A 25,057-nucleotide genomic window follows, 5' to 3' on the forward strand; every position below is an offset into this window, starting at 1 on the left:
GAAAGGAATCCAGCCGCCATCACTCACGTCATTATTTACACCTGTGCTGCTTTGAGAACTGTGACCTGTCAGAAAGTCCCCTGTGAAAAACAATCACAAAGTAAAAGTCTGATAAGTTTCTCCAAACAAAGCTTCCAGTTCCACCTTAAAACCATCATCATTACAACTGCATTTACAAAAACTCAGCTTCACTGGTTAAATATATGTACACATACAAGGAATGTGACTCTGGTTTAAGTTGCTCTCAGTGTCCATACACAGAAAAACAAGGACCAACAAATACACAGAAGTAGGTGAACAAATAGATGTTTAAATACAGTATATATATAAAACTCAACCATGAACAATAAAGATATATAGACAGATAGATACTTTATTTATCCCCAAGGGAAATTCACAATATATTGTCTATATCCATCCATCCATCCATCCATCCATTTTCTATGCTGCTTATCCCTTTCGGGGTCATGGGGGGGCTGGAGCCTATCCCAGCTGTCAACGGGCGGGAGGCGGGGTACACCCTGGACCGGTCGCCAGCCCATTGCAGGGCAATTGTCTATATCAAGTCTGTAAATGCAATAGTTCAATAATTTTGGAGTGCTGGAACAAAATACTGAATTATTAATGAAATTGATTATTTTATCCAAATGAAGTAGATGCATCCAGTATATGCATCTATATATGTCCACATACACTAAATACAGCATGAAGATTTAAATCTTATACTCATGTACATGCTAAAAAAAAAACTATATAATGTATAATGTGTAGTAAAGTGGGTGTGGTGGTGTCACAGGGTATTACAGGATGATGGTTTTCTGACACTATATGACTGATAAAGTGTTCATTATAAAGAAAGAAACTGTTGTCTGGCTGTTCTGGAGTGAAGTGCTCTGTGGCGCCTCCCACAGGATGTGATGTTTCCTGACATGTCCTTAGTGGTGATTGTTTCAGCCATCATTTCAACTGGCATTAAAAACTGGAGCAGGTGGAGCATCATCTGCTGTTCTGTTCATAATGTTTGGTATGACAGTAAAACTAAGAGCTTGCAGGAGCAAATATTTGTTTGTGGTTGTTAATTCAAGCAGGAAAATACCAGCCTGGTATCACTGTGATACAACGGAAACATTGAGGAATGTCATGTTATCTAAGTCAGTCAACACAGCTCAGCAGCTACACACAAAGAAGACGTTCCACCCAGATGTTCAGCATGAAGCAGCTGTAGGAGGCTGGACTTCATTTGTCATGTTGAGCGACCCCTAGTGGTACAAACTGGAACATCAAGTAGGATTCACACCACCAAAAGCTTTTATCAAAATATCATTTTTATTATCAAATAATTTCATAAAAGAAAAAATAAAACCCTTTATCAGTGAAATGCCAAAACACAGATTAAAAAAAGAGCAGTGGTCAAAACAGTGACAGCAGAGGTGAAACAATTCACTAATTCAACAAAGACCTGAAAGTAAAACCAGCACAATTCTCTAGAAAACAGAGAACTCATACAGGAGGTCCAGTGAGTAAATAAGTTATTTTAGAGAGGCGGCAGAGAGAGAAAGTTTGACTTTTGCTTCATCACATTCAACAGACTTTTACGTGGTACGATTCATTTTACTGTTTCCTTATTCAGTGTTTGAGGCAGCAGTGTCCAAACAGACTCCCTGAACAAAGTGTCGACACTCTGCAAACTCCTGGTTCACAGCATCTACAGCTACAGTAATCAGTCCCTTTTTCAACGCATTCTTGAACTGTGACTCTGCACAACCTGGTCAGATGTGAGCGCTTTGAGTCATTTTGGCAATTGCAGAAGTTCAGTGTTGGAAGGTTTTCAAAATGCAGTCCTCAATGTTTCAAACACCGCCGTCCCATGTCCTCCGTCCCCCGTCCCCTCTCCCACCCAGCCCAGAGTTTTTACACCCTCCACGTCTTCAGCCGAGCCGACCGAACCTGTCGTTCCTCTGCGAATGCCGGGTACAGCTGGCACAGCAGAAGCTGGAGTAGTACGAGTTGGAGCAAAGTCGGGCGTAAACTATCAGCTCGCAGTTGGCAAGCTCAGGCTGGTCCACGCATTCTGGCGGCACATCAACACCTGCAACAGCGGAGTTGAAAGACAGCCCCGTTTAGAGGGTTTTGTTGTGCCTCATAAAATCAGTTCAGTGCGCAGAACATTGTGTGGTGTTCTCTAAAGTAAATTAAGCTTCAAATGACTCAATCAAACAGCATGAATCTCAGTGGCTGCCTCTCTTTGTGCTTGATGTTCACCTGCAGGGCACACATTTGATTTTCTATGCTGTGTTTTGCTACAACATCACTCAAAGCATCATCAGCCTGCCTCCAGACAAGCGAACTACTGCCCATATCTCAGATTTTTGTGGGGATTTAAACAGAAGTAGAATAACAAAGTTGGCAGTTTGGTCATATGACCATTTGATGTATTCTTGGAGAATCTGGTGCAAATGGGTGAAAAGAAAACATCAGGACGGCTGAGTTAAGACGATTATTCTCACCTTGTTGTGTGTCTTTCGTGACTCTCACTTCAGCTGTGGCGCTCACAGAGTAGATGCCAGTGTAAGCGTTGCAGGTGTAAGTGCCCTCGTCTGAAGGCTTGACGTTGTTCAGGATCAGGCTGCCGTCAGAGGACGTCAGGATGTTCCGACCGTCGGGACGCACCGGGACACCGTTTCTGTAGTAAAAGGGAAAAGCAGTTAAGGCCCATGAGCTTTGTGATAGATGTTTTGAGTTCTTATTTACAATTGGTATTTCTGCTTACCTTGCCTTTCTTATTAATGCTTAATTATGCATCACCACATTCTACAACTACTAGGCCATTAAGTAAGAGTTTCCCTCAATAACCTTCTAATTACTGCTCATTGATAATAGATAAGGAAGCTGTTGTACATGAATTATAATCTTAATAACTAGAGCCAGCTTCAGGCAATAATAAGGGCTTTACACTCTGTAAGAGTTGTTCATTGTGTTGAATACTCTAAGGCCCAAAAAGCGTCAATTCATCATGAGGTCTAACAGGACCAATACTTGAGCTTGATAATGGAAGTTACTACCTGGACCAGCCGATACTGACGTTGTCTCCTGAGACCACACAGGGGAGGACGGCCGTGCTGCCTTCAGACACCTGGATGTTATTAGGAGCTGTGGTGATCTTCAGGTCCGCTAGACAATAAAACCAGAAGGAGAAGGTGATTTTTTTCAGCCAAAAAAAACCTTAAACCCTGTTAAGTTCACACAGAGTTATTCTGAGGACGTTCAGATGTACTGACATCTGCTGGTCATTATGTGACATTACAACATCGATGAACATGCAGCAGTAATGAGCACGTTAACAGCTGCATGTTCTGTTGTTTGTTTGTTTGGCCTGATGGGAATAAAACTCACTTTGCACTCTGAGTTGCAGCTGTTTCTGCTCCAGCTGCTGCTGAGTGGAGGCTGTACATGTGTAGACGCCAGAGTCTGCAGACTTCAGAGAGCCGATGATCAGCGTGCCGTCTGAATGTTGTGTGTACCTGCAACACAGCAGCGTTCAGAACTCAGATCCTTTACTGAAGGAGAAAAGTATTTCTCCAAACACGTCTAAAGGTGGTGTTTAAGGATTGTAACTGCACCTAAAATCTGGTTTAAAGTTGTTGGGATTAGTGTGTTGTTAATGTGTAAACTAATTTACAGTTAGTGTTCATCTATTACAGCTTTAATTTTCCTGGAAACATAATTTCCTCACCAAAGACAATATCTTGCACATCACAAAAATCCACTTTTCTCTGGAGTTTGACAGTTCCTTCACAATCAGTATGAGAGAGGAGAGGAGAGCAGTATGATCATTACCTGGAGTCAGTGAAGATCTGTCCATCTTTAGTCCACTGAATGTTGACAGACTGAAGTGCTGATGGAGGGACAATCTTACAGGGAAGTCTGGCGGTTTGTCCTGATCGCATTTCCAGCGAAGAAGAGCCTGACCTCTCGATACTGAATCTGACAGAATCACAGGGAGAGAAAGCCGGTGTCAGTGACCGTTTCATCATTTAACAGACCTCAGAGAGGACACGAAGAGAAAGAGGGATTGTTCTTACCGAGGGAAGGGACCATCTCTGGGCCACGAGGTGGGAGTCAGCTGAGACGATCCCTCTGTGAGGGACACAAACGATTGGGTGAATGCTCGTGTCATAATTCACTCACATAATGTCACAGTAACACATCATGCGTAAAGACCGACTAACTTCTCAAGGTCAGCGTGTTCTGGCACAACCTCTGACATCATCCATGACATCAGGGCTTCAACCCCACCTTCTGGATTTACGTGTGATGGACTAATTGGGGTTAAAGTCGGTCAAATTAAGGTTTTGACCGAACCTGGCCCCAATTAGCTGAATGCACAGCGGGTGACAGTTATTTCTCAAAAGCTTTCTTAGAAAGCCCTGACGTTGAGAGATATGCAATGTGCTGGACAATCTACACTCTGTTTATGTCCATGCATGTTGTCAATTTATAGATAGAAATGAAAAAAATCTTTCAATAACAAAGAATGGACAAAAGGATGAACATATTGTTTGCTCATATTAAAAACACACGAATCTGGAAAGAAAAATCCTACAGCACAGCAGCGTTTTGAGCTAAATGCTATGCTAACATGCTGATGTTAAGCTGGTACAATGGTCACCATGTTCACCCTCTTAGGTTACGATGTTAGCATGCTAGCTTTTTCTAATTAGCACCAACTAAAGTATAACCGAGGCTGATCTTTGCCAACAGAGAGACCAATAGTACCATTCCTTCAGTATACAGCCACACTGCTACTGTGGCCAAAAATTCCATCTAAGATCAAAATAAAGTCAAATTAGTAGAGTCAGCAAATGAAATAATTTCATGCAGATGCTGCTGCATTACCTGTGACGGACAGGTAAATGTAGCGGTGGTCTCTCTCCCGTTCACGAGTCGCCACGCACAAAAACCAACCAGAGTCCAACTTCGTGAGAGGACCAACTAACAGGGAGCCATTGGGCTGCTGATGATGCCTGAAGAAAATAGAGATGAAGAGGAAGAAAAGAATCACAAACACTGACAGAAAACAACATTAAAGGTATAATATGTGTGTGTTTCTACCGACCTGTGGGTAGACAGAGGGATACCGTCTCTTCTCCACTCCACGGTCACAGTGGAGGACGGCGGCGGGCTGACTCTGCAGGGCAGCACCACCGTCTGGCCGACTAAAGCTTCCACTGTAGAGGGGTCGGTCTTATCGATGGTCACTTCTCCCAGGGTCAAACTGAGGACACAGGAAGGGATACAAGGAAGGAAGGAAGGAAAGGAAGAAAAGAAGGACGGAGGAGAAAGTTGGAAAACACAAGAAAGAGAAGATTGAAGGGAGGAAGAGGATGAAAGAGTCACTTTATGCTCTACTGTTGGTACTTTTATTAGCAGTCACCAAAGCAAGCATAAAGATCGCCCACAACCTGGCTTCAGAGGTGTATCAAAGAAAGCTCAGAGAAGAAAGACAGAGGTGAAAGCCAGCTGGCACACAAAGGGCCCATGCAACGAGAAAAGTGACGAGACAAACAGCAAAAACCTTCACCCACAAAACAAGTTCTGTTATGGATCGGCAAATGTTAAAAATCAAGGGTGATGTTAACACACAGAGACAAAGGACACGTTTCCTTACACCAGAAAAAAACCCAAAGTTCCCAAAAAGCAGCTAAAACCTGTGATGAAGCTACTACAACCACACAGATGTAAGGTGAGGACAGACAGGGTTTAGTGACTCCACACATACAACGGCGGATGGACATCAGAGACGAACCTTTATTAGTTTTATCTAATGACATCGAGGGGACGACACAAAGCCCAAAGGTGGTGGCGGCTGACACAGTGAGGTAGCAGGCACAAAAAAGACGGCTGACAGACAGTGAAAAGTCCCAGAAGCATTAAACAGTAGAGCTGTCCATTTAGAGTCGCTGTGAGTGTGACGACTTCTCCAGACACTTTGTGGAGGTTAAAGGAAGAAACCAGGTGCTGCTGCTCAGACAGGCGTGAGACAAACACAGTATTTTACAAAGCAAGGGTTTTGTAAAGAGTGTGTTGCATAAAATACATAAAACACAACATATTCCGTAGGACAAGTTGGTGTCAGCAAAAACAAGATCTTCAGGGGGTGTTAGGTTCTCGCGAGCTTGGATAAGAAGGTTAACTGTTAACCTACTAACTGTCATTAGTAATTGATAACTTATACTGGAATTAATTGAAATTATTATTGAACTTGATTATACTTAAAAATCAGGTTGGTTTATATAAATTTGTCCTCTGGGACTTGTAGGATCATACATGCTGGGAATATCGTTATACATGAAACAATGATAAACAACTTTAACATCATCATATTTTGGGGGAAATGACTGATGCACATGATTTGGGTGGTGTTTCAATCTCCTTCAGCTCACTCTTTGGCCCCACTCATGGGGCTCCTTCAGCAGGGGTGGGAAGGTTGTTAACAGCATTATGAGGCCGGCGGGGCTCGGGCGTGCCGTGAGCTTTCCGTTGTGCTCCCTGGGTCTTCAGGGTCTTACCTCGCTGCTGGACCGGTGTGCTGTGCAGCAGTGGCATAGGAAGGCCGGCGGATGTGAAGATGGATTCTAGCTCTCTGGGCGTGTGTGGCGGCACTTGTGGCCTGTCTGCCGGTGCTGCTGGTGGAGCCTCTGTGGACTGTGAAAATCCTCCCCATGCTGCGTGACCCTGCACCTGTTGACCCTCCAGAGGTGGATCCACCTGCTCTATGTCCTCCGCCAGATGCGGTGCCTGCTCCAGATGCGGTCCTTCCAGGGGTAGATTCCCTCCTGGGAGTGGGTCCTCCAGCGGGAGCGACTGGTCCAGGGCCCTGCTGGCTCGTTGCATGAACCTGGCACACCCTCTGGCACTCAGCCATGGTCAGGAAGTTGTTGCTGTTGCCGTGGCAACTTCCATACCAGAACTGCACACACTTGGAGGTGATGACATCGTAGTGGTAGCGTGATATCCAGCTGCTGCAGGAGCCGGCGGCACGAGGCAGGGAGCAGATAGAGCGTTCAACTGCAGCAAAGAAAAGACGAGTGAAGTTACCAACATGCAATCTCCAGACTGTGCAAGTTTAGTTTTTCCTGTGATTTCAGCTGTATGGCACAGTCTTCATCTACAGAGATCCTCTGATGAAGACTGTGTCATACGATTGAAAGCTCATGAAAAAGCCAGTAAAGGGACAACAGCTCTCTAGTGCCACACATTGATTATAGTTGATGTTCTTATCACCACTCTTAATCACCTCCCAACTCAAAATCTATTTTTGCTGGTTTCTATAACGTTACCAACTCCAGTTTTAATGATACTTGATGACCTCCTGTTCACACATAAGAGTTAAAGAACACAAACCAGAGCTTAATGAGTAAAAATGTATTTTCATCTTCTGTTTCTCTTACTGTGGTTGGGTGGGTTGGGGCAGCTTTCCCCGTTGGGTCCTCCTGCAGGGGTGGTGCGGTCATAACAGCACCCGTAGGTGGTGGTACGGCACTGTACTGCATTCTCAGTGGGAAGAGAAGAAGCACCCTGAGGAAACAAGACATGACAGATCAGAAGAAACAGACGTTACACAAGTTTTGACACACTTCAGTGTTATAGTTGTTGTGTATTGAGTTTCTTTCTGTGTTATTCACTGTAACTGCCATAAAACAACAACAACAACAATAATAATAGTAAGCACAAAAAATGATCAACATAAAAATATCAATGCTTCCAAAAGATCTCCAAACCATAAACATTTTTCAACTGATGTTCCTGCTAGCTGTTTTCTAAGGTTTCATTCTGCAAAAACAATTCCTCACTCAAGTAAACATCTTGTTTTTAAAGTCAATCTGGTCAGTAAAATTTCCCCACTGTCTCCCGTACACAGAACGTCATGCTTTCGCTTACAGTGTTTGCAGGGGCCACATACTCCACGCAGCCCTCCTTGTTGTAGCCACGAGCAGCTGTCACTCCGTCTTGGCAGCAGCCATAACTGACAGAACATAAAGGGAGTAGGTACGATCAAGAAAACACTTAGTACTGAAAGTCTGAGCCAAAAATAACAAACATGTACGACATTTCAAAGAAAACCTGAGCCTCAATCTGGTCACTTGGTGGTATTTGTGGTGGCCATGCATAATACTCAACAATTCCTGGTCAGAGCGGTCACACAGTCACAAAAGTGACACTCAGACAAAGGCTCTAAAAAAGACTCATTATGTAACCTCAACCACAGTGTAATGACAGGTTGGAGCTGGATACCTGGTCTGAATGCAGGATGGCTGGACAGCAGTGGGAACAGAGACCTGCGGGCAGCCCAGACTGTGTGGGCCCCTGGCTGAAGTGCGTCCATCTGGGCAGCAGCCATAATAAGACTGGCTGCAGTGGAGGACCGGGGCGGAGCTGTGAGGGTCGTGGACCGTGTTCGTCTGGGTCGGATCAGTCTCAGGCCTGCGGGCTAAGATGAAACCAAGCGGGGGGAGAGTTCACACATGCAGACTAGACCCCACAGCTCACGTTGTGCTAAATAGGCAAGACTACACAAAGCAATGACGAAGTTCAGACACCGCTTTAGAATTTTACAATAGAGTCTAAGCTATTGTGCTTGAGGCCAAACAGACTTCACGGGCAGCTGAGACACAAAAGAATGCAAATAAGAAAAGAACGCCTACAAAACACATACATATGGTTAACCAAACAAAAAAAATGACCAAACTATGTGTTTATGTAAATATAAAGCAGGGAACAGTGGAGAATGAATTGAGACAAGTAGTTCCTGCAATCAGACTAAACAATCTCACAGGAAATTAGCACACACAAGACCTCAAACTTGAAATTCCTGACCACTGGGACGGTACTGCAGAATGCCAGAACATGCCAAAAACACCACAGCCAGCACTTGCACACTTCAGTGCTTCGAAAATATTTTAATCAGGTTGACAGTGTCCGTAGACCCCTGAAAACATGTCAATCAGGCCTGGATAATTAGTGCTGGGACAGGGGCTGGACGGGGAAAAGGGGGGCTGATGGCACAAAGTGGCAGGAGTTATATCAGCAGAGCGGAGGGGGTGCAGGCGAACTGAAAGGTGGCAATTATTAGGGTGCCATCACACCTACAGTTTCTTTTCTTTGGTCCAAATAAAAGATAAGGAGCTAGAAAAAAAAAGAGTTGGCAAGAAAGAGCTAGCAAGAAAAAGCTAGCGAAAAAAGCAAACAAGTAAGCAAAAAAGACAGAGGTAGAAAAATTAGCTAGCAATAAAAGATAAAGAGCTAGCAAGAAAAAGCTAGTGAAAAAAGCAAACAAGTAAGCAAAAAAGACAGAGGTAGAAAAATTAGCTAGCAATAAAAGATAAAGAGCTAACAAAAAAGACAGAGCAAGAAGTTGTTAATGAATAAAGATAAAGAGCTAGCAGAATAGAGCTAACAAGAAAGAGCTAGCAAAAGAGACCGCTAGCTAAAACGACAAAGAGCTTGCAAGAAGAGCTAGCAAAACCTAAAAAGTCAAAGACAAAAGATGCTAACAAGTCTGCAAAAAGAAAAAGAGCTAGCAAAAAAGAGTTTACAAGAAAGAGCTTGTAAAAAAGAGCTAGTTACCCTGAGCTAGCAAAAAGGCAATAAGCAAGAGCAAGGCAAAGACTATGTGCTAGCAAATGACACAAAGAGCTAAAAAAAATAGCCAGATTTGCTGAAGGAGAACACACACTGACCATCCCAAAATGGTATCTCCCAACTTGGCAAACCAAAATTGTTCATTATTACTTCTTGGTTGTTTCGTCTTTTACAGTAGTGTACACTAGTACACTAGTGACTAAAAGTGTGTATCTGTCACCTTTACACAGAACACATCCTCATACATGTTGTAAACGAACTGATGATACTATGACAGGAGAAACCGTCAATCTGCGGATAAACTTTGGTCCAACCTGTTGCATGGTCTGGCACATAGGGCTGGAAAACAGTCTGTGTGTTGTCGTGTCCCCGTGAGTCCTGAACGCTGGGAACCACTGCACAGAGAGCAGGACACAAAACAACAAGCGCTCATCATACAGGTGACTGTCCCAGTTACCTGCAAATTTAACATGTGCATTACAATATATGTTGCAGGAGCAAGAGCTTTAATTGAGGAGCTCATTTTGTGTAGTGTATGCTCACTCTGTGGGCTGTGGCAGGGCTGGCTGTTGCAGCGCTCCACTGTGGAGGGTTTGGGGTGGGCGCTACACTGGCTCACAGGATACAGGTTCCTCTCTTGGTCTGAGCAGATCACCTGCCGATCTCGTGAGCCGGAGCCACAGCTCCTAGAGCACTGGAGGAAAATGGAGAGAGATTATAACTATAAACCATAATTAGAGACCGTCCCAAGATGGTCAGTACCCCCTCCCTTCTTCCCACTACCCCCGGCCATGCCTTCATGGCTGGTAACCAATAGAAACTGTTTAACTGAAAGCACAGAAAGGATGTCATGATGCTCCACGTAAGTGTCCCTGTATTCTTTGTGGTTTTGCTGGTCTCACCAGTCCCCACTGCCCGACGTGCCAGCTGATCTGTCTCTGGCAGGCCGCCATCTCGCAGGGTCGGACGGCAAGCGGGCGGAGCAAAGCGCTGCAGGATGTTTCCTCCAGCTTCATTCCTCCTGACCCAACACAGGTGACTTCCCTGGTCTGCTCGCCTGTACCGCAGGTCACTGAGCACTGCAAACACAACAGCACAGATTTCATAAGATTTTATATAAGATTGCACCTTGAATGTCGAGGCCAATTCAGCGATGGGCTGAAACACGAAGCCAGTGCAAGTGCAGCTCCTCAAATGGTCAATTGAGGCTGGCTACAACAACCAGACAGTCCCCATAGACCTCATGTTTACAGCCTGGTACAAAAAACAGTTTTGCTCTCTACATCTAATTTCCACATTCTTGCCAGCTGTGCAGGAGGAGAATTTTTTATATAACTCACTTGTTTAAGTATATTAAGGCTTAAAGTAATGCATAATTACAGGCATGGCCGCTTTGAGTGACAGCTAGCTGCTTGGTTTCTGCCCTCCTCTGCTCCACCCACGCCCCACGTCTTTGCCCAGTTTTGGATTAGCCTGTTGGTTGGTTAAGTCAGACACTGCCAAGACGGCAACAGCTGGAGCGAATGTCAGTGAGCTTCACAATGACTCTTCAGAAATCTGTGGGTTACGTCATGGAGAGCACGTCCATGCTTTTTATGGCCTGTGGTCGAGGCATTAAAGTTATTTTGTAGGATATAATTTCAGTGAAGCGCAAGAAAAGAAAAAAGTGAGGAAAATATTATTTAAGCTAAACTTCAAGTCATTACATCAGATGAATGAAGACAAATCTGGACTAAAATCTGAGTCTGTAATTTTATATTTTTACAATTTTTTCTCACTGCTTGTCTTGTATTACTCCTCTGTTATAAGGTTTGTTTTTCTTTTTTCACTTATCTTCACTTTCACTTCCAGCTGCCTCTTTTATGAAGCCACAACTTAATGAGCTAAAAACGTTTCTTTATTTTGCAGCAGCCAGAATATTTTTCACTCCAGTTGGATGCAAGAGTGAAAATAGTCATGCAAAGCTAAATGTGCTAACAAATGCTGTATTGCTGCATTAAGTATAAATACAGAACAGTGCAGGTTTTACATCATTGTGTAAAATGAATCTTAGAATCTTGATTTTGGAACAAATTGTGTGTTGATTAACTCACCGCGCTCCATCTAGATGCACGATACTCTGCACACTTCTGCATGTTGCAGTTCTGCAGAGAGGGTGGTGCCGAGGCGTAGGCAGCACAAATAGCATCCTCCACCACGCGGGGGCCACCGGCATCATGGGAGACGCACTCCACGGTGCGGATCTGAGAGCCTCCACCGCAGGTAACTGAGCAGGCGTTCCACTCGCCGGTTCTCCAGCTGGGAAACCCACCGGGAGGGAGGAAAGGAGATGTTGGAGATGATGTAATGTAATACAGAGAAACTGAAGATTTTTTTTCAAATGAAATGAAAACATGGCTGTGCAACATGGTGGACTCTGGACGAGGACAAACTCCCTCTGTAGATATAAAAAGCTCATTTAAGATTACAAACACTCAATGATTCCTATTTTCAGGTGAGTACAGACTAATGAAAACATAATTGCGAATTTTATATCCAATTTCTGCCGATAGATCCTCCTGAATCCTACAAACTGGACCTTTAAGTAACATGATTCCAAACCAGATCAAAGCAACAACTCCTAAAAATTAAGAAGCTGGAACTGGACAATGTTGCAAATGTTGCAAAACTTGTGTTGTCCATCAACAAATCAGCTAATGGTTTCAGGAGAAATTGAATATCAGTGTTTCAGTGATTCTTTGATTCAGATACATGTCAGAGTTTTTGGAAAGAAGCCCCTCAAATGAAATGCACAATACAAAAGGATGCATAGTTTTAACAGAGTTACAAAAAAAACACTGCAAAACAACTACTAACTACAATTAGACACATGATCATGTTAAAGACAACACATCCTTTTGGAGACTGCAGTGTTAAAAAATTCAGAACGAAGAGGTAACCCCCCCAGCTGAAAGACAGGAAGTATTTTCACCTCCTTGGTCTGAACAGACACTGATTACTGGAAGCAGACTGAAAAGCAAAGACAAAAACTATAACAGCACGCTCATATTTTGTCTCCTAAATCTCTTTTCCAACTTTAGCACACATTAAAAACTAAGAGAAATGAACTTGAACTGGTTCTGGCCTTCTGTGCCGTTCTTATCTTTCAATTGAGGGGTAATGAGGGCTGCAGTTAGCGTCACCCGAACCTCACAAACATCTCAGGTTTCTGGGCATCAAAGAAAAGAAGCCGGAAATACCAGAGAGTCACTAACTGAAGCCGGCTCTTTACTACCACTCCAGTGCTGCCGTGTCCCGTTCAGAGGTGCACAATCCCTGACAGCCCCTGCATGAAGACCTTTGACCTGCGAACACCTCACAACACAACAGCTACACTAACAGACAGGGACAGAGTGTTACAGCTCGCTAAAGCAGTCAGGCAGCAGCCCAGCTCAGGGATCAGGTACAGAGGTTAAAGAAGGAGGACGTTGATGGAATCTGGCATCAAGTCATCACTGGAGAGACAGTTTGTCCAGGACCAGGGAGGATCATTAAAGGGTTGAAAGGAGATCTCTGAACTGGACAGTTGCCCCACGCCTTCGTTCTCACCCCACATGGAGGAACAGGCTTCGCACTAAACACAGATGCTAGAGTCAAACACCTCTGAAGGGGGAGAGTCTGTGATTCCTTTCAATCATTTATAACATTTGTTGACTATTTTGGCACTTTTTTTTAGTTGTCAAATGATGTAGGATGGGTATCAATTAAGAAAATTGCTAAACGTGCACGCTCAGGAAATCAGCGGCCATCATGATGTCATGATTAAGATCTCCCCCCGTGTTTGCAGCTACCTAAAACTTCACTACGACCCAGATCCTGGGTTACCTGAATACATAGGCTCTGGAACTTTCTGAGGATCTCCACAACTGTGGTGGATACAGGTACGCCATCCTTTCAGACAGTCATAACACACCAGCAACAGTCAAAAGCCTGATCTGAAAGGTACTTTTTTGCACTTCATTAACTTTATGAGCACAAACAAAGAAGTAATAGTGGGTTCATATTCTATCACTTACAATGGAACAAATGAACTCTGGGTGCTGCTGGCCTACTTAAATGTCATTTACCTGCGGGTCTGTGGGCACGGATGGGGGTTGCATGTACGGTTGGTCTGTGGCCTCGGCAGAGCTGCACAGAGGTAGTCAGGATAGGCCTCGTTATCAATGGTGCAGAAGACCAAACGAGACTGGTAGCCTAATGAAGGAAGCGAAAGACTTCAGTTTCCAGGAAGCAGGATGAGAAAAAAGATGTAAACAAGTACTGGTCTGCACTCAGGTGTGTTATAATTGTTTTTCTAAGACTGACCTGATCCACAATCCCTACTGCAGGCAGACCAGGATCCAAAACTCCAGTAGTAGCCATCCGTGGAGCGTCCATGAGGGAGGTAAAACTCATAATCAACCCCTTGGTTTGGCTCCTGGCTGATCAGCTGTGAGGAGAAGGTTGTGCATAAAGAAAGACTGAGATCATTCACTCACAGGCAGTCTGTCCAAGACTTTGGTTCAAAGCAGCTACAATTACCAACATTACAAAGAAAATAAATAAAAAGACAAAAGTTATCACAGTTTATGTTCATTCTTACCTCAACAACAAGGGGCTCGGTGGTGGGGCCGCGGCCAATGATGGTTTCAGGGACATTGTCGCCCTCAGCCCCTCGCTGGTAGTACAGCATGGTCCCAGCAATGGGTGTTGCCCTGGAAAACCCAATCACCCAGTGGCCATTGAGGTAGTACTCACCACGCAGGTTCTTGATAGCTGGCCATCAGAGAGCATACAGTCATCGTATGTACAGAATACAAACAAACAAACTGCAGAATTACGTACAAAGTACCAGTCTGAATGCTCACCAAGGTAGTTGCGTGTGGCCACTGTCTCTCTGATGCTGATGGTGGTGGCTCCAACAGGGATGATGAACATCTGGTTGTAGCCTGGAATGAGAATAAGACATAACTCTTACAGATACAGACTACAAAATGGTACAAACTGAAGAAATCGACATCTCTGGCTGTTGGAGCTTTCTGGTTCCTCAGTGATGATGAGGATGGTGTGATGATTGGAAACATCTGGTCGCGTGTTGCCGAGTTAAAGACCTGCAGCGTACCTGTTGGCAGGTTGTGTACAGAGAAGCTGTTCTTGACTCTGTAGCAGGACTGTCCATTGCCCCCACACTGCAGGCAGGGGTCTTCCTGCTGAGGAGACTCCAACATGTTGTCACAGCCCAGACGCTGAAGGCGGAAAAGGAAGGGAAACATTTCATAAGCGAGTCATTTTTTGGAGAATTTTAACATCCTGTGATGATCTAAAGGATGCTTAGATGGTTTTCTATCCTAACAATGTCAAAATTTGGAAAAATACCAACTAGTGTGCATAAAAATGGTCAATTCCATTTAAATCAAGAATATATCAAGCGATATATTGCAGAAGTGTTGAGTCAACAGTACGGTATAAACCCTCAAAAAGGCAATCACGCAGTCCAATCACAAAGTAGATGGTTCAGATGCCGAACCACTGCAAGACCTGATTTAACATTTAACAAGGTGTGAGAGACGCTTAGATCTGTGCGAGTAGCAATCCTACAACCAAAAACTCCAGAGCTGGAGGTCAAATAAGTGGAGGCTTAGAAAAAGCAGACCTGAGAGCAGAGTATTTTGGATAGCGGCTCCCCACGGAGGAGGTGATGAGGACATGATGACAGGGGTTAAACAGAGGAGGTGTTTCACGAGGGAAAGGAGAACAGAATGAGAGCAGAGGTGTTTGACATTTCCGCAGAGTGAAACTAATCCTCCGACTGTGTCCGCTCTGATTAATGGAGCGACGCTGTGAAGCAGCCGTTTGTGTGACCTGAACCTCGGAGAAATTTCCCTCCTCTGACTTTGATCAGATGGACAAAGTGATCCTGTTGTTAGATTATTAAAGTCATGTAATCAATTAACTCCTCAGCGATGTCATAGAACATTGCACATGCCATTAAATTCCAGTTACATAAGGCTAATAATTCATAACAATTACTAATAGCACATACAGGGAACTGAAAACCTTGCAAATGACGTTTATATAGTTGTTAACGTGATCCTTCAGCCACAAACAGCCTGATCCCAGAAATGTCACTTGAGGTGTTAGACACTAAAATTGCACTTAAAGACCCCAGTTACACCTGCTATTAAGATGCCATCTCTATCCGGATTACAACATCTGATCCACTAAAGGCAGGTGAATCTCTTTTAAGGTGGAAAATACCTTGTACTTAGGTTGGGAGTGTTCAGCACTTGAGCAACCAAAATGCCCCTCCAGCTCGCTCAAGCGCCAGACAGTTGTAATGTTTGGGCTGAAATGCACCATAAATCCAAATATAACCCTGTGTGCCCCAAAAAAAGGCTAATTGGAAACAAATATAACTGTATCAGGAAGCATATGAAGTTGCATTTGCAGATAATAAAATGTGCCCATTAAAGCTGCTTGTTGTTTCAGAGATTACCATCTGATCTCATAACTAGTGATTTCAGAAATTATTGTTTTCTGGTGTCAATATTCATCAGATTAGCGCCTTAATAGAGCAGATTTGGTGTTGGAAAGCACCGATGTAGCTCAGTTCTTCAGCTCTTACTGTTTCTAAGAGGTGAAGAACATGTGTTTGCTGCCTGCCAGCCTACCTTGCAGACTCCGTCCACACAAACATCCCTCCGGCCTGGGTGGCAGGGCGTACCGTCGACCACAGCCCTGCGTTGGCGGTAGAAGAAGTTTTCTCCTTTTGGCATGCAGTTCAGCTCACAGGGGTTCTCAGCTGCCGGAGAGACGGGTTTCATTTCAGAATAAAAGTAAGCGCTCTTAGTTCATTCCCAAATTTGAAGCCAGCTATGTGCTTTTGCAAATCCAAAAACAAGCCTTTGCTTCTGACCTCCATAATATGGGAGCCACTGGTAGCGTTTGCCCTGGAAGTCGGTCCCATCAAACTGGGAGCACTGCTCCTCACGGAAATCCTTGGATCCCTCCGGACAGTCCTGAAATTGAGGAAAAAACAATGTTTACAGATGATACTTTCATTTACTTTGATGGTAGCTGCCATTCATGCGTGTGGCAGCTGGGTTATGGATTTATTAGGCACATATATTGGCAAAACACAACACAAAAAAGAGTTTCAGATGTGTTTGTTCACCTGGATGTTGCAGGAGCGGTAAGACTTGTCTGGTCCCACACAGTTGTGTCCTCCATCGGTCCTGTGTGCACAAAATAAAGCACCAATATGAGACTTCAATATCTTCTTACGACCCAGGGATGAAGCAGCACCTCTCAAAACTGACCCGAGAGCAAAATATCCATTATCTCTTTATGAGGCTACAAGGGAGTCATATAAACCTTATCTGATATATGGAACCACTCAGTTTTAAAGCGGGACTGCAGTAAATTTTATGGGCCAGTTGGATTCCTCGGAAAAGATAGATAGTCAAAAGTGAAGCAGCAGGCCAAGATATCCTGACTTTAGAAGCTCTGGATCCTACATTTCCCATAATTCATAGATTAGTATCCTTCATTTGACCTCCCCTCTACCTACTAAACTCCCTCACCTCCAGTCTGTAACCTCCAGGACTTACGCCAAAAACTGCAGTTCCTTGAATGGCCACTTGAGGCTGGCTCCAAAACCGAGTCAATCCCCATAGACCCCCATATTAAAGTGATGAACTGCACAGCAGAAATAAACTTGTTTGCAGCCTGGTACAAAAAGGATGTTTTCACACTTTTCTTGAACGACTTTGGCAAGACTTTCGCTCTCATGCTACGTCATACGTTTCGTTGATCTGAGGAGCCGAAGTTAGCCCGTGATAGACAGATGCTTCATCCAATCACCTGCCAAGTATTTTTCGACAGCACCTGCCCTTTTCCAAACAGTTTCCGTGGACGTTTTCCCACATGGTTCTGTGTGACAAACCATCTGCTGCTTCAGGTTACAAAGAGCGATAACTCTGATGGCATTAGCAGGTTTGTTTTTCAGACTTTGGAAAGCTCCTCCAGAGCCACAGAAGACATCATTAAGTGATTTCACATGCTGAGTCGAACTCCTGATGGCAAGAAAACTGACATTCATGTGTCAAATCAGGGGAGTGCCCCTTTAAGCCACAAATATGTGTTTTCATTAGCTCTGTCGGTGCTATAAAAATCCCCTTTCGCATCTTTTCTGACTTAAGTTTCATTAAAACTTTATGGGTCATTATTGTAACGCAGAAACAGTTAATGAGTAGGTGAGTCTGCAGAGCACGTATGCAAATACAGCTCAGACTGAAATAACAAGTTCCAGCTCTGACATTAAGTGGCATTCCTCTTTAATCTGTGCCTTTAAAAAAATGAGCTCTCAGCAAGAGCAGAAGCCTCAACATCATCTGTGCTGAGCCTGAAGCTCGCACAAACATGGGCGCACATGGCGGTGAACCGTGAGACAGCAGATTGTTTTGCCTCCCTCCCTTCCAGCCATGCTGATAACTCATGATTAAGTCACCTCCAAAAGTACCTGCCCTTAAGCCAAAAAAAACAAGATGCGCTCCTGTCAGCACGCCAGGACGGAGACTAAAACATGTCCAAACGCTCGGTGACAACATCCAGCCTTCAACTTCTCACCTGGGAATGGAAAAAAAGATTTCCAGCAGCAGACAGCACTTTCAGTTTCAAATGAGACCAACTAGAAAGGTGGAAAAGTTATTGGTACACAAACTGATTGATGACACAAAATTAAAAGATATGATAGACTGACAAAATGATGAGTTTAATTCCAAAGCTTCAAAGTGCGCCTCCTTTGGAAGGAGATCAAGAAATTTAAAACTAAAATGAGTGCTGGGCAAAATGGGAGTTCCTGTAAAGCACACAATGAGTCAACAGCTGTCTAATCATAGTATTTAAAGGTGTGATTCTGGCAAACCTGGCAGACAAGATATGACAGAGTTCATCCTACTATGTAGCAGTGGGCAGGACTCACTGTTATTCATCATTCAGCTGCAGAGGGGAAACAGACTCCCTGACAGACCGTCTGACTCACTGACTGACTGCACGGACATGTTGAAAACCAGCGTCAGTACATGGATCAATCTGTCAAACACCAGTATCCCGCACAGATCCATCCATTCATCTTTCCCATTACTGTGAGGTCAAAAAAGTTTGCCTGCACGTGAACGCAATAAACCAAACAGCGTGAATCAGATAAGTGTTTGGACACGTTAAAGAAACAGCTCATTACAGACGCGTTCTGCCTGATGGGAATACTCACCACCACCCACCACCCCCCAACCCAAAGAAAGAAAAAGAAAAAATCGTCCTTTTTGTCAAATTTTCCCTCGGAGTTATTGCTCAATAACTGAGACACACCTAAGTTCTGCTGAACACTTTATGGCCACAAAGACCGTAAACAGCAGCTAATGACTGACAGATGACATTTAGGTGGAGAGAAGTTTATCAAGTTTTGACTGGAGGCCTAAGAGGAAATTACAGCAGCAGCGACCTTCAATGGCATGAAAAGGACAATTTTGAGGTACTTGTACGCTTCACAACATTTCACAGGGGAATTACTGTAGTTTTCACTGCACTCCATTAGTCTGACATCTGTCTTACTGTACAGATGTGGATTTTACCTTAAAAGAACACGATAAGGTTATAAAACCTTTTCTTGGCTTTGTGACCCCTTACTAAAAGTAGTTGGGACCCTTTGGCACGTTTCAGATGTCTATGAGTTGTTAGCAGTTCCACCAAACACAGAATTCCCCTTTAGATGGTTTCATTTCAGTGACTGTTCGAAGCCCCAAAATGTCAAGTTACATTAAAGAAAGATTAAGAGGAGCATCATACATAATGTATTGGTCACAGGGACTGAACGAGCCCCCTCACTTTTGGTATTTTGCTGCTAATACTTTCTCTTGCATTGGAGTATTTTTACTTTAATGTACTGGTTCTCTTACATGAGCACAGAGTCTGAATATTTGGGGGTAAACCAAAATAAGACACACACCACGTCCCACCTCATGAATGCAGATGACTTTGTGTGTTACATGAGGCAACATGCCGGCTGGATTCCAGCAATACGAGCTAAGAAGGGAATATTTACAGTGTAAGCTGGCAACAACAGCAAGTGTGACCTCACCCTGTCCTGTTCAGTCAGAGGTAAAGAGGAGCAGCTTCCCAAAGCAGCGTGAAAAAGTATTTAAAGAAGTGATGCTTTAAAAAAACAACACATGTGCGCAGCAGAGGAGGAACATTTTTAAACCACTTCTGAAGTCTTTCCAGCCTAAAAAAGGCAGAAATATTCCCTCCTCATCTGATCCCCTTCAGCAGCCAGCAGGCAACACCCAGCGAGGAGAGGTCCTTTTAATGTTAAAGGGCCCCTCCCTGCAGTCTGCTTTGGACGTAAGACAAGCTCACGTCCTCATGACTTCAAGGCATTCTTTTAAAATCAAGATACAGTCTGCGCCCATGAGCCTCACAAGTAGCTTTATTCACTCGGGGTAAAAAACCTGTGTGTGTGTTCAGGACCTCACAATGAGCTCAGATTGTCAAAGAGGCCGACTGCGAGTCCATGTGCAGGGAGTGTGTTTATACAGGCATATTTGTGTGTATGCAGGTGTGTTCCACATAGATAAATAAGGGCAGGGGACCTACCTGTGGGTGATACAGCGCCTGGTCCTCGTGGTCACACCGCTGCCACAGCTGCGGCTGCATTCTCCGTAAGGCCCCCATGTGTCCCAGTGGTCCACGCTGGGCACCTGGACATGAGACAGCAGTTTATACACGACGTCACAGTGTAAATAAAAACAACATTAAGTCACGTTACAAAGTGTTTTCTCTGCCAAATCTCCCTGAGTGTCAAAGTTCAGTCTTGTATTCAGAACCAGCAACTGTACTGAGGTCGAAAATGAGCTTTGAAAGTCAGTTTTTAAGCCAAAAACCGTGATAGGACCGACAGCTGCAGAGCAGACACCACGTGGAGCTCCAAGAAAGTACAATACAGACATGTTTCTGTGGCGATCGCACCGTTTAGACTGCAGCCCAAATGTCACATATGCACCTTTTACTATTACACTTAACATTATTTTGCATTATGTAATATTGGACTTATTACATCAGTCTGCAACTAATGACTATTCATTTTTTTACACTTATAATCCTTTAAGTTTCAAGATTAATCATCAGATCAGATCTATAAAACATCAACAAACAATGAAAAATGAAAATCAGAATTTCTTGAATGTCTCACTAGTCAAGAGTTTAAGAGCTTACAATAATGCTAATAAAAAGGAAAAGCAGCCAATCCTCACAGTTTAGAACCTGTAACCATCAACAATTAATTGATTAGCAATGCTCTACATACGGCTGATATAATGTACAAACTGCACAGATTTAAGCCTCTAACAACAGGCTGACGTCTTTGGTTTTGCTCATTTTCAGCCGACCCTCTGGGAGTTTACCGTGAGCGCTGGAGCCAAGAGCAGCTGAAGGATTACCAGAGGCAGCAGCATCTTCATTGTTCCCTGGAATTAAAGCAAAAAAAGAGGAGACATCCAGAGTTAGTCACTGTGACTAATAGAGGCTGTTACACATTGAGCAACTTTTCCGGAAACGAGCCGGAGTAACAAGAGCATAAACTGTAATTGATGTGAGACGCAGGCCAACAGGACTGCAAGAGGTTTCTGAGCAAAACCTCCTCTTATCTGATCCAACGACAATAAACACGAGACAATAAAAAGCAGCATCAGCCTCAGATTTGGCTGACGGTCTGCACACACGTCACCCTGCAGCGTTTCCTGACACTCTGCCAAGTGTGTAAATCAGCTAGAAGTCAGCGAGTGTATGTTTGAGTTCAGCGCAGATCTTTACGCAGACCTTCAAACTGAACGTTCGCTCAGCCGACCGATGCAAACAAGCTCTGTGGTTTGGTCTGCAGCCACCAACCGCAGCAGATAATCAGCAGCTGGAGCTGCACTGTGGGTGTCTGCCGGATGGAAACCTCGTATGTTGAAGGTGTCAGTTTCAGCGTTGGTTGGTCTGAGCCTTCCCAGGATGCCCCTTTCATAGCCAATCATAACACTATCACCTGTTACCAATCAACCTGTTTACCTGTGGAACGATCCAAACAGGTGTTTTGATTTTTTTGGAGGTGGGTTGTATATCAAGGCCTAATTTGCTGAAAAGTATTTTCACCAAACTTTAAAAAAGCTTTTTGCGACACTCTGACCAGCAGCCTTATCATTCCCCTCTTCTATCTCATCACTTAATTGCTCAACTGAGCTAAAAATGTCTCCTTTGTTGCATGCGGAGAGGCTGTTTGTTTGTTTTTTCCAGGGCAAACGGAGGGTTTCTTGCCCCCCTGAGAGAGAGGGAAGGGGGCCGGCTGGCGCTGCCAAACCACCTCTGACCCTGTCTGCCAGGGCGACCATCTCCCCCGGCAGGGAGGAAAGCTACCCTGCAGCCACGAACGCCCCACAGCGAACAGGCGAGAAGTCAGAGAGACGATGATGTCAGAGGGAAGACGAGCAGTCAGCATGTCTGATCTGACGCTCTCCAACACCAGGAGCCCCAGAATGAGCCACTCAGCCAGGCGGCAGTCTGGTTCTCTTCTGCCTGAGCCAAAAACTCTGATAAAGTAAAAGACAGGACTGACCCAATGGCTATTTTCATCACTAATTAATCTTTCGACTGATTTTGCTCATTAATTAAGTTAAATGTTTTGTCCAGAAAACTGTTAAAAATACCATTATAAGTGGTAAAAAGCAAAGATATTCAGTGCACAGTGCAAAAGATAAATTTAACACTGTTGTTCATTTTATGTCCAACAAACCCATGAACTGACTGATCACAAACACTGCATCCTGCCTGAACACTGACCTTAAATATAAGCATAATAGACATCAGCTAACCATCATTAGCAGTTAATTAGAAACCAAGAATGCAAATCTGCTCCTCACAGCCACTAAAAACTACTGTGGACACGTTAAAGTAAACACATACCTTAAATACCTGAAGAATATGTTAAAAAGAGAGTCAGTAAAACTCATTTTAGTGACTGGAGCCTCCCAAAGACAGGTTCAATTAATAATAAGTGATATAATGCTTGTCAGATCATTTCCCAATTAATTAATCTACTAATCTGAGTGATTTTCAGTACAGTTTGATATTCTTCTGCTGTACAATCAACCAGTGAGCGTCTGAAAAATACCTTTGCTGATTCCTGCATCCCGCACTTTTTATTCCAGCTCATAAAAGCCTTTGGCCTCAAGCTATACACGCTTTTATCCAACCAAATTAACAATTACTCGTCAGTCAGCCAGGGCAAGCAGTGTCTTGTGTTCTGCACACTGTGTGTGAAGCGTGTCTGCAGAGGACACCTGGTCAGTCTGGAAAAGCGTCAATGGATCCTGAGAGGAGAAACCATTATATTCATAATATCTCTATAAATATTCAATAATAAGAGGCTGGATATTTGATTTTCTCATTAGAAAGTGTCTCTGTAGGCTACACTGTGGTTGATTGATTTATATACTTTTTTTTAAACTCTTTTATCTCCGTATTATTCCTATAATATTCCAGTGCGCACGCATATCTATAGATTATCACAGCAGGGTGGTTTCTGGAGTGATATCCATCTCTGCACACGAGTAGTTTTGTAATTTCTCTTGGACTATGATTCAAACAAACTTTCTCTTTAACCCTTTTCTCAGATTAAAAGCTATTTTTCATCTCCTCTGACGAATATTTTCGTTTTCGCTGAGAAGTGCGCCAAAATACGCTTTTCCATTAGAAAACGACTCATTAAAAGGAAATCTGACATAAGAAGAAACCTCCACTGTCGATTAGGGGGAATCACTGGGCTACTCACCCTGATCTCTGGCTTTAAAAGCGGTTTCTTGGAGTCCTGGACCCGGAGGATCCTCGCGGAGGGACCGTTCAGGGCGCAGCGGGGCTGACAGCTGGTTCCTCTCCGGAGCTTTGGCTCAAAGATGCGTCCTGGATGTATGAGGAGGGTTATCTGCCTGGAAGCCTTTGTCTCTCCCTCTGTGTTTGTCTTGCGTCCGACAGGAAACCGAGAAGAAGAAGAGGAGAAAGGTCCCGTTGGTTAAACCTCCTCAGCGGCGTCATCAGCGCGCTTTTTAACCATCCGGTCCGGTTCCAGCCCCTCCTGACGGACACCAGTCTGTCATTTCAGGCTGCAAAAATAACAACTAATCACCGTGTTCGTTTGTTGTAAGGCCCCCAGAAGCGTATCCGAGATGTTGTTTGGGAAAAGTTTATTCCCTCCTTGCTAAAACTAACGCATCATTACAGCCTAATGCTCTCCCAGTGTGCCTACCCTCCATGTAATAGCAGGGTAATCATCCACAGCCATATCCCTGCAAACTTCTGACTTTAATGCAAAGTCATTTTGAGCTGAAAATTGGCACCAAGTGTTCAAGAGAGCTGGATTTTATATTTAGTCGGACTTAGTAACCCTTTTGTTGACATTGGCTTTATGTCCTCATTGTCAGATGCAGCAAAACAGATGCTGCAGAGCCAAATATATCATTTTTTATTCCATACAGTCTTCCTCTTTGTCAAAATCTGGTGCCTACATTACCCACAATGCAACCCGACTGCGTCTATGTTAATAGCAGCTAATATAGAGAAATGAGGAGTGGGCTACAGAGGTTTGGTAAACTTAACTTCTTCCTAACGCCACACCTCTGGATTTCTTTCGACAGCAGCTCATATTGACTCGAGTGATGTCACCTGAGGCAGTTTGTCTGGTTTGATGCAGCCCCCTCTGGAGCCACCAAAGGCAACTTTTTTCACATGCGCAGTCCTCCTCAAAACCTGCAAACAGGCTTTGACACGCTCAGCGACCTGCAGTTGTAATGCTCATCATCCCAGCTTAGCGTGTTTACATGCTAACGTTTGCAAATTAGCACGTAACAGAAAGTCAAGCTTAGGCTGGTGAAAAAGTCCAGTTTCGCAGGTGTTTGGTGAAAAAGTAAAGAAGTGGACAAAGTGAGATTTTTGCCTGATGGTGGTGCTGGATGAGAAGTCAGAGGAACATTAGGGTTCATCATCTGGGAACCACAAATATCATGTGGATCACTGAATAAGTCAAAGCTTTGACCTGATGGTGGCACTGGTGGAAAGTCAGAGAACCACCAAAGTTGGCGGGGTTGATCCTCTGGGGACCATGAATATCTGTACAAAGTGTCTTGATGATCCAGCCAATAGCTGTTGAGATATTTCACTCTGATCCAGCGACACCAGCCATGATGCTACCGTGGCTAAAAATAACAACAACAACTGCAAAGTCAGCCATTTTTTCTTTGGAGATATTTTTTTCTTTTCGTCTGACTTTACTGAAACTAAAAGTAGACCCTTCCCTTTGTCACAAACT

The 25,057-nt window shown here is 44.0% G+C and overlaps 1 protein-coding gene across 1 annotated transcript; it reads right to left on the reverse strand.

Moving 5' to 3' along the window:
* Positions 1 to 1,372: 1,372 nt before the first annotated feature.
* Positions 1,373 to 23,754, reverse strand: paplna (papilin a, proteoglycan-like sulfated glycoprotein). The gene is made up of 28 exons (XM_070980053.1): positions 23,528 to 23,754; positions 21,120 to 21,182; positions 20,314 to 20,417; positions 16,835 to 16,895; positions 16,577 to 16,679; positions 16,332 to 16,462; positions 14,783 to 14,906; positions 14,529 to 14,609; positions 14,264 to 14,436; positions 13,987 to 14,110; positions 13,749 to 13,875; positions 13,507 to 13,572; positions 11,736 to 11,940; positions 10,545 to 10,721; positions 10,186 to 10,336; positions 9,957 to 10,037; positions 8,296 to 8,491; positions 7,942 to 8,026; positions 7,452 to 7,587; positions 6,570 to 7,068; positions 5,117 to 5,275; positions 4,897 to 5,024; positions 4,083 to 4,137; positions 3,838 to 3,984; positions 3,394 to 3,521; positions 3,063 to 3,171; positions 2,508 to 2,683; positions 1,373 to 2,089 (listed from the first exon to the last, which is right to left on the reverse strand). The coding sequence occupies exons 2-28, from the start codon at positions 21,174 to 21,176 to the stop codon at positions 1,929 to 1,931; spliced, it is 3,744 nt and encodes a 1,247-aa protein (XP_070836154.1). The 5' UTR covers positions 21,177 to 21,182; positions 23,528 to 23,754; the 3' UTR covers positions 1,373 to 1,928.
* Between the last annotated feature and the right edge of the window lie 1,303 nt (positions 23,755 to 25,057).

The sequence above is a fragment of the Chaetodon trifascialis genome, chromosome 14, assembly GCF_039877785.1.
Source record: "Chaetodon trifascialis isolate fChaTrf1 chromosome 14, fChaTrf1.hap1, whole genome shotgun sequence".
NCBI lineage: Eukaryota > Metazoa > Chordata > Actinopteri > Chaetodontiformes > Chaetodontidae > Chaetodon > Chaetodon trifascialis.

Coding starts and splice junctions, on each gene's coding strand:
- paplna (XM_070980053.1), bottom strand. CDS start 21,176: ATGAAGATGCTGCTGCCTCTGGTAATCCTTCAGCTGCTCTTGGCTCCA. Junction 16,680..16,834: donor ACCGCTCCTGCAACATCCAG/GTGAACAAACAC, acceptor CCTCAATTTCAG/GACTGTCCGGAGGGATCCAA. Junction 10,337..10,544: donor ACGTCGGGCAGTGGGGACTG/GTGAGACCAGCA, acceptor ATTTTCCTCCAG/TGCTCTAGGAGCTGTGGCTC.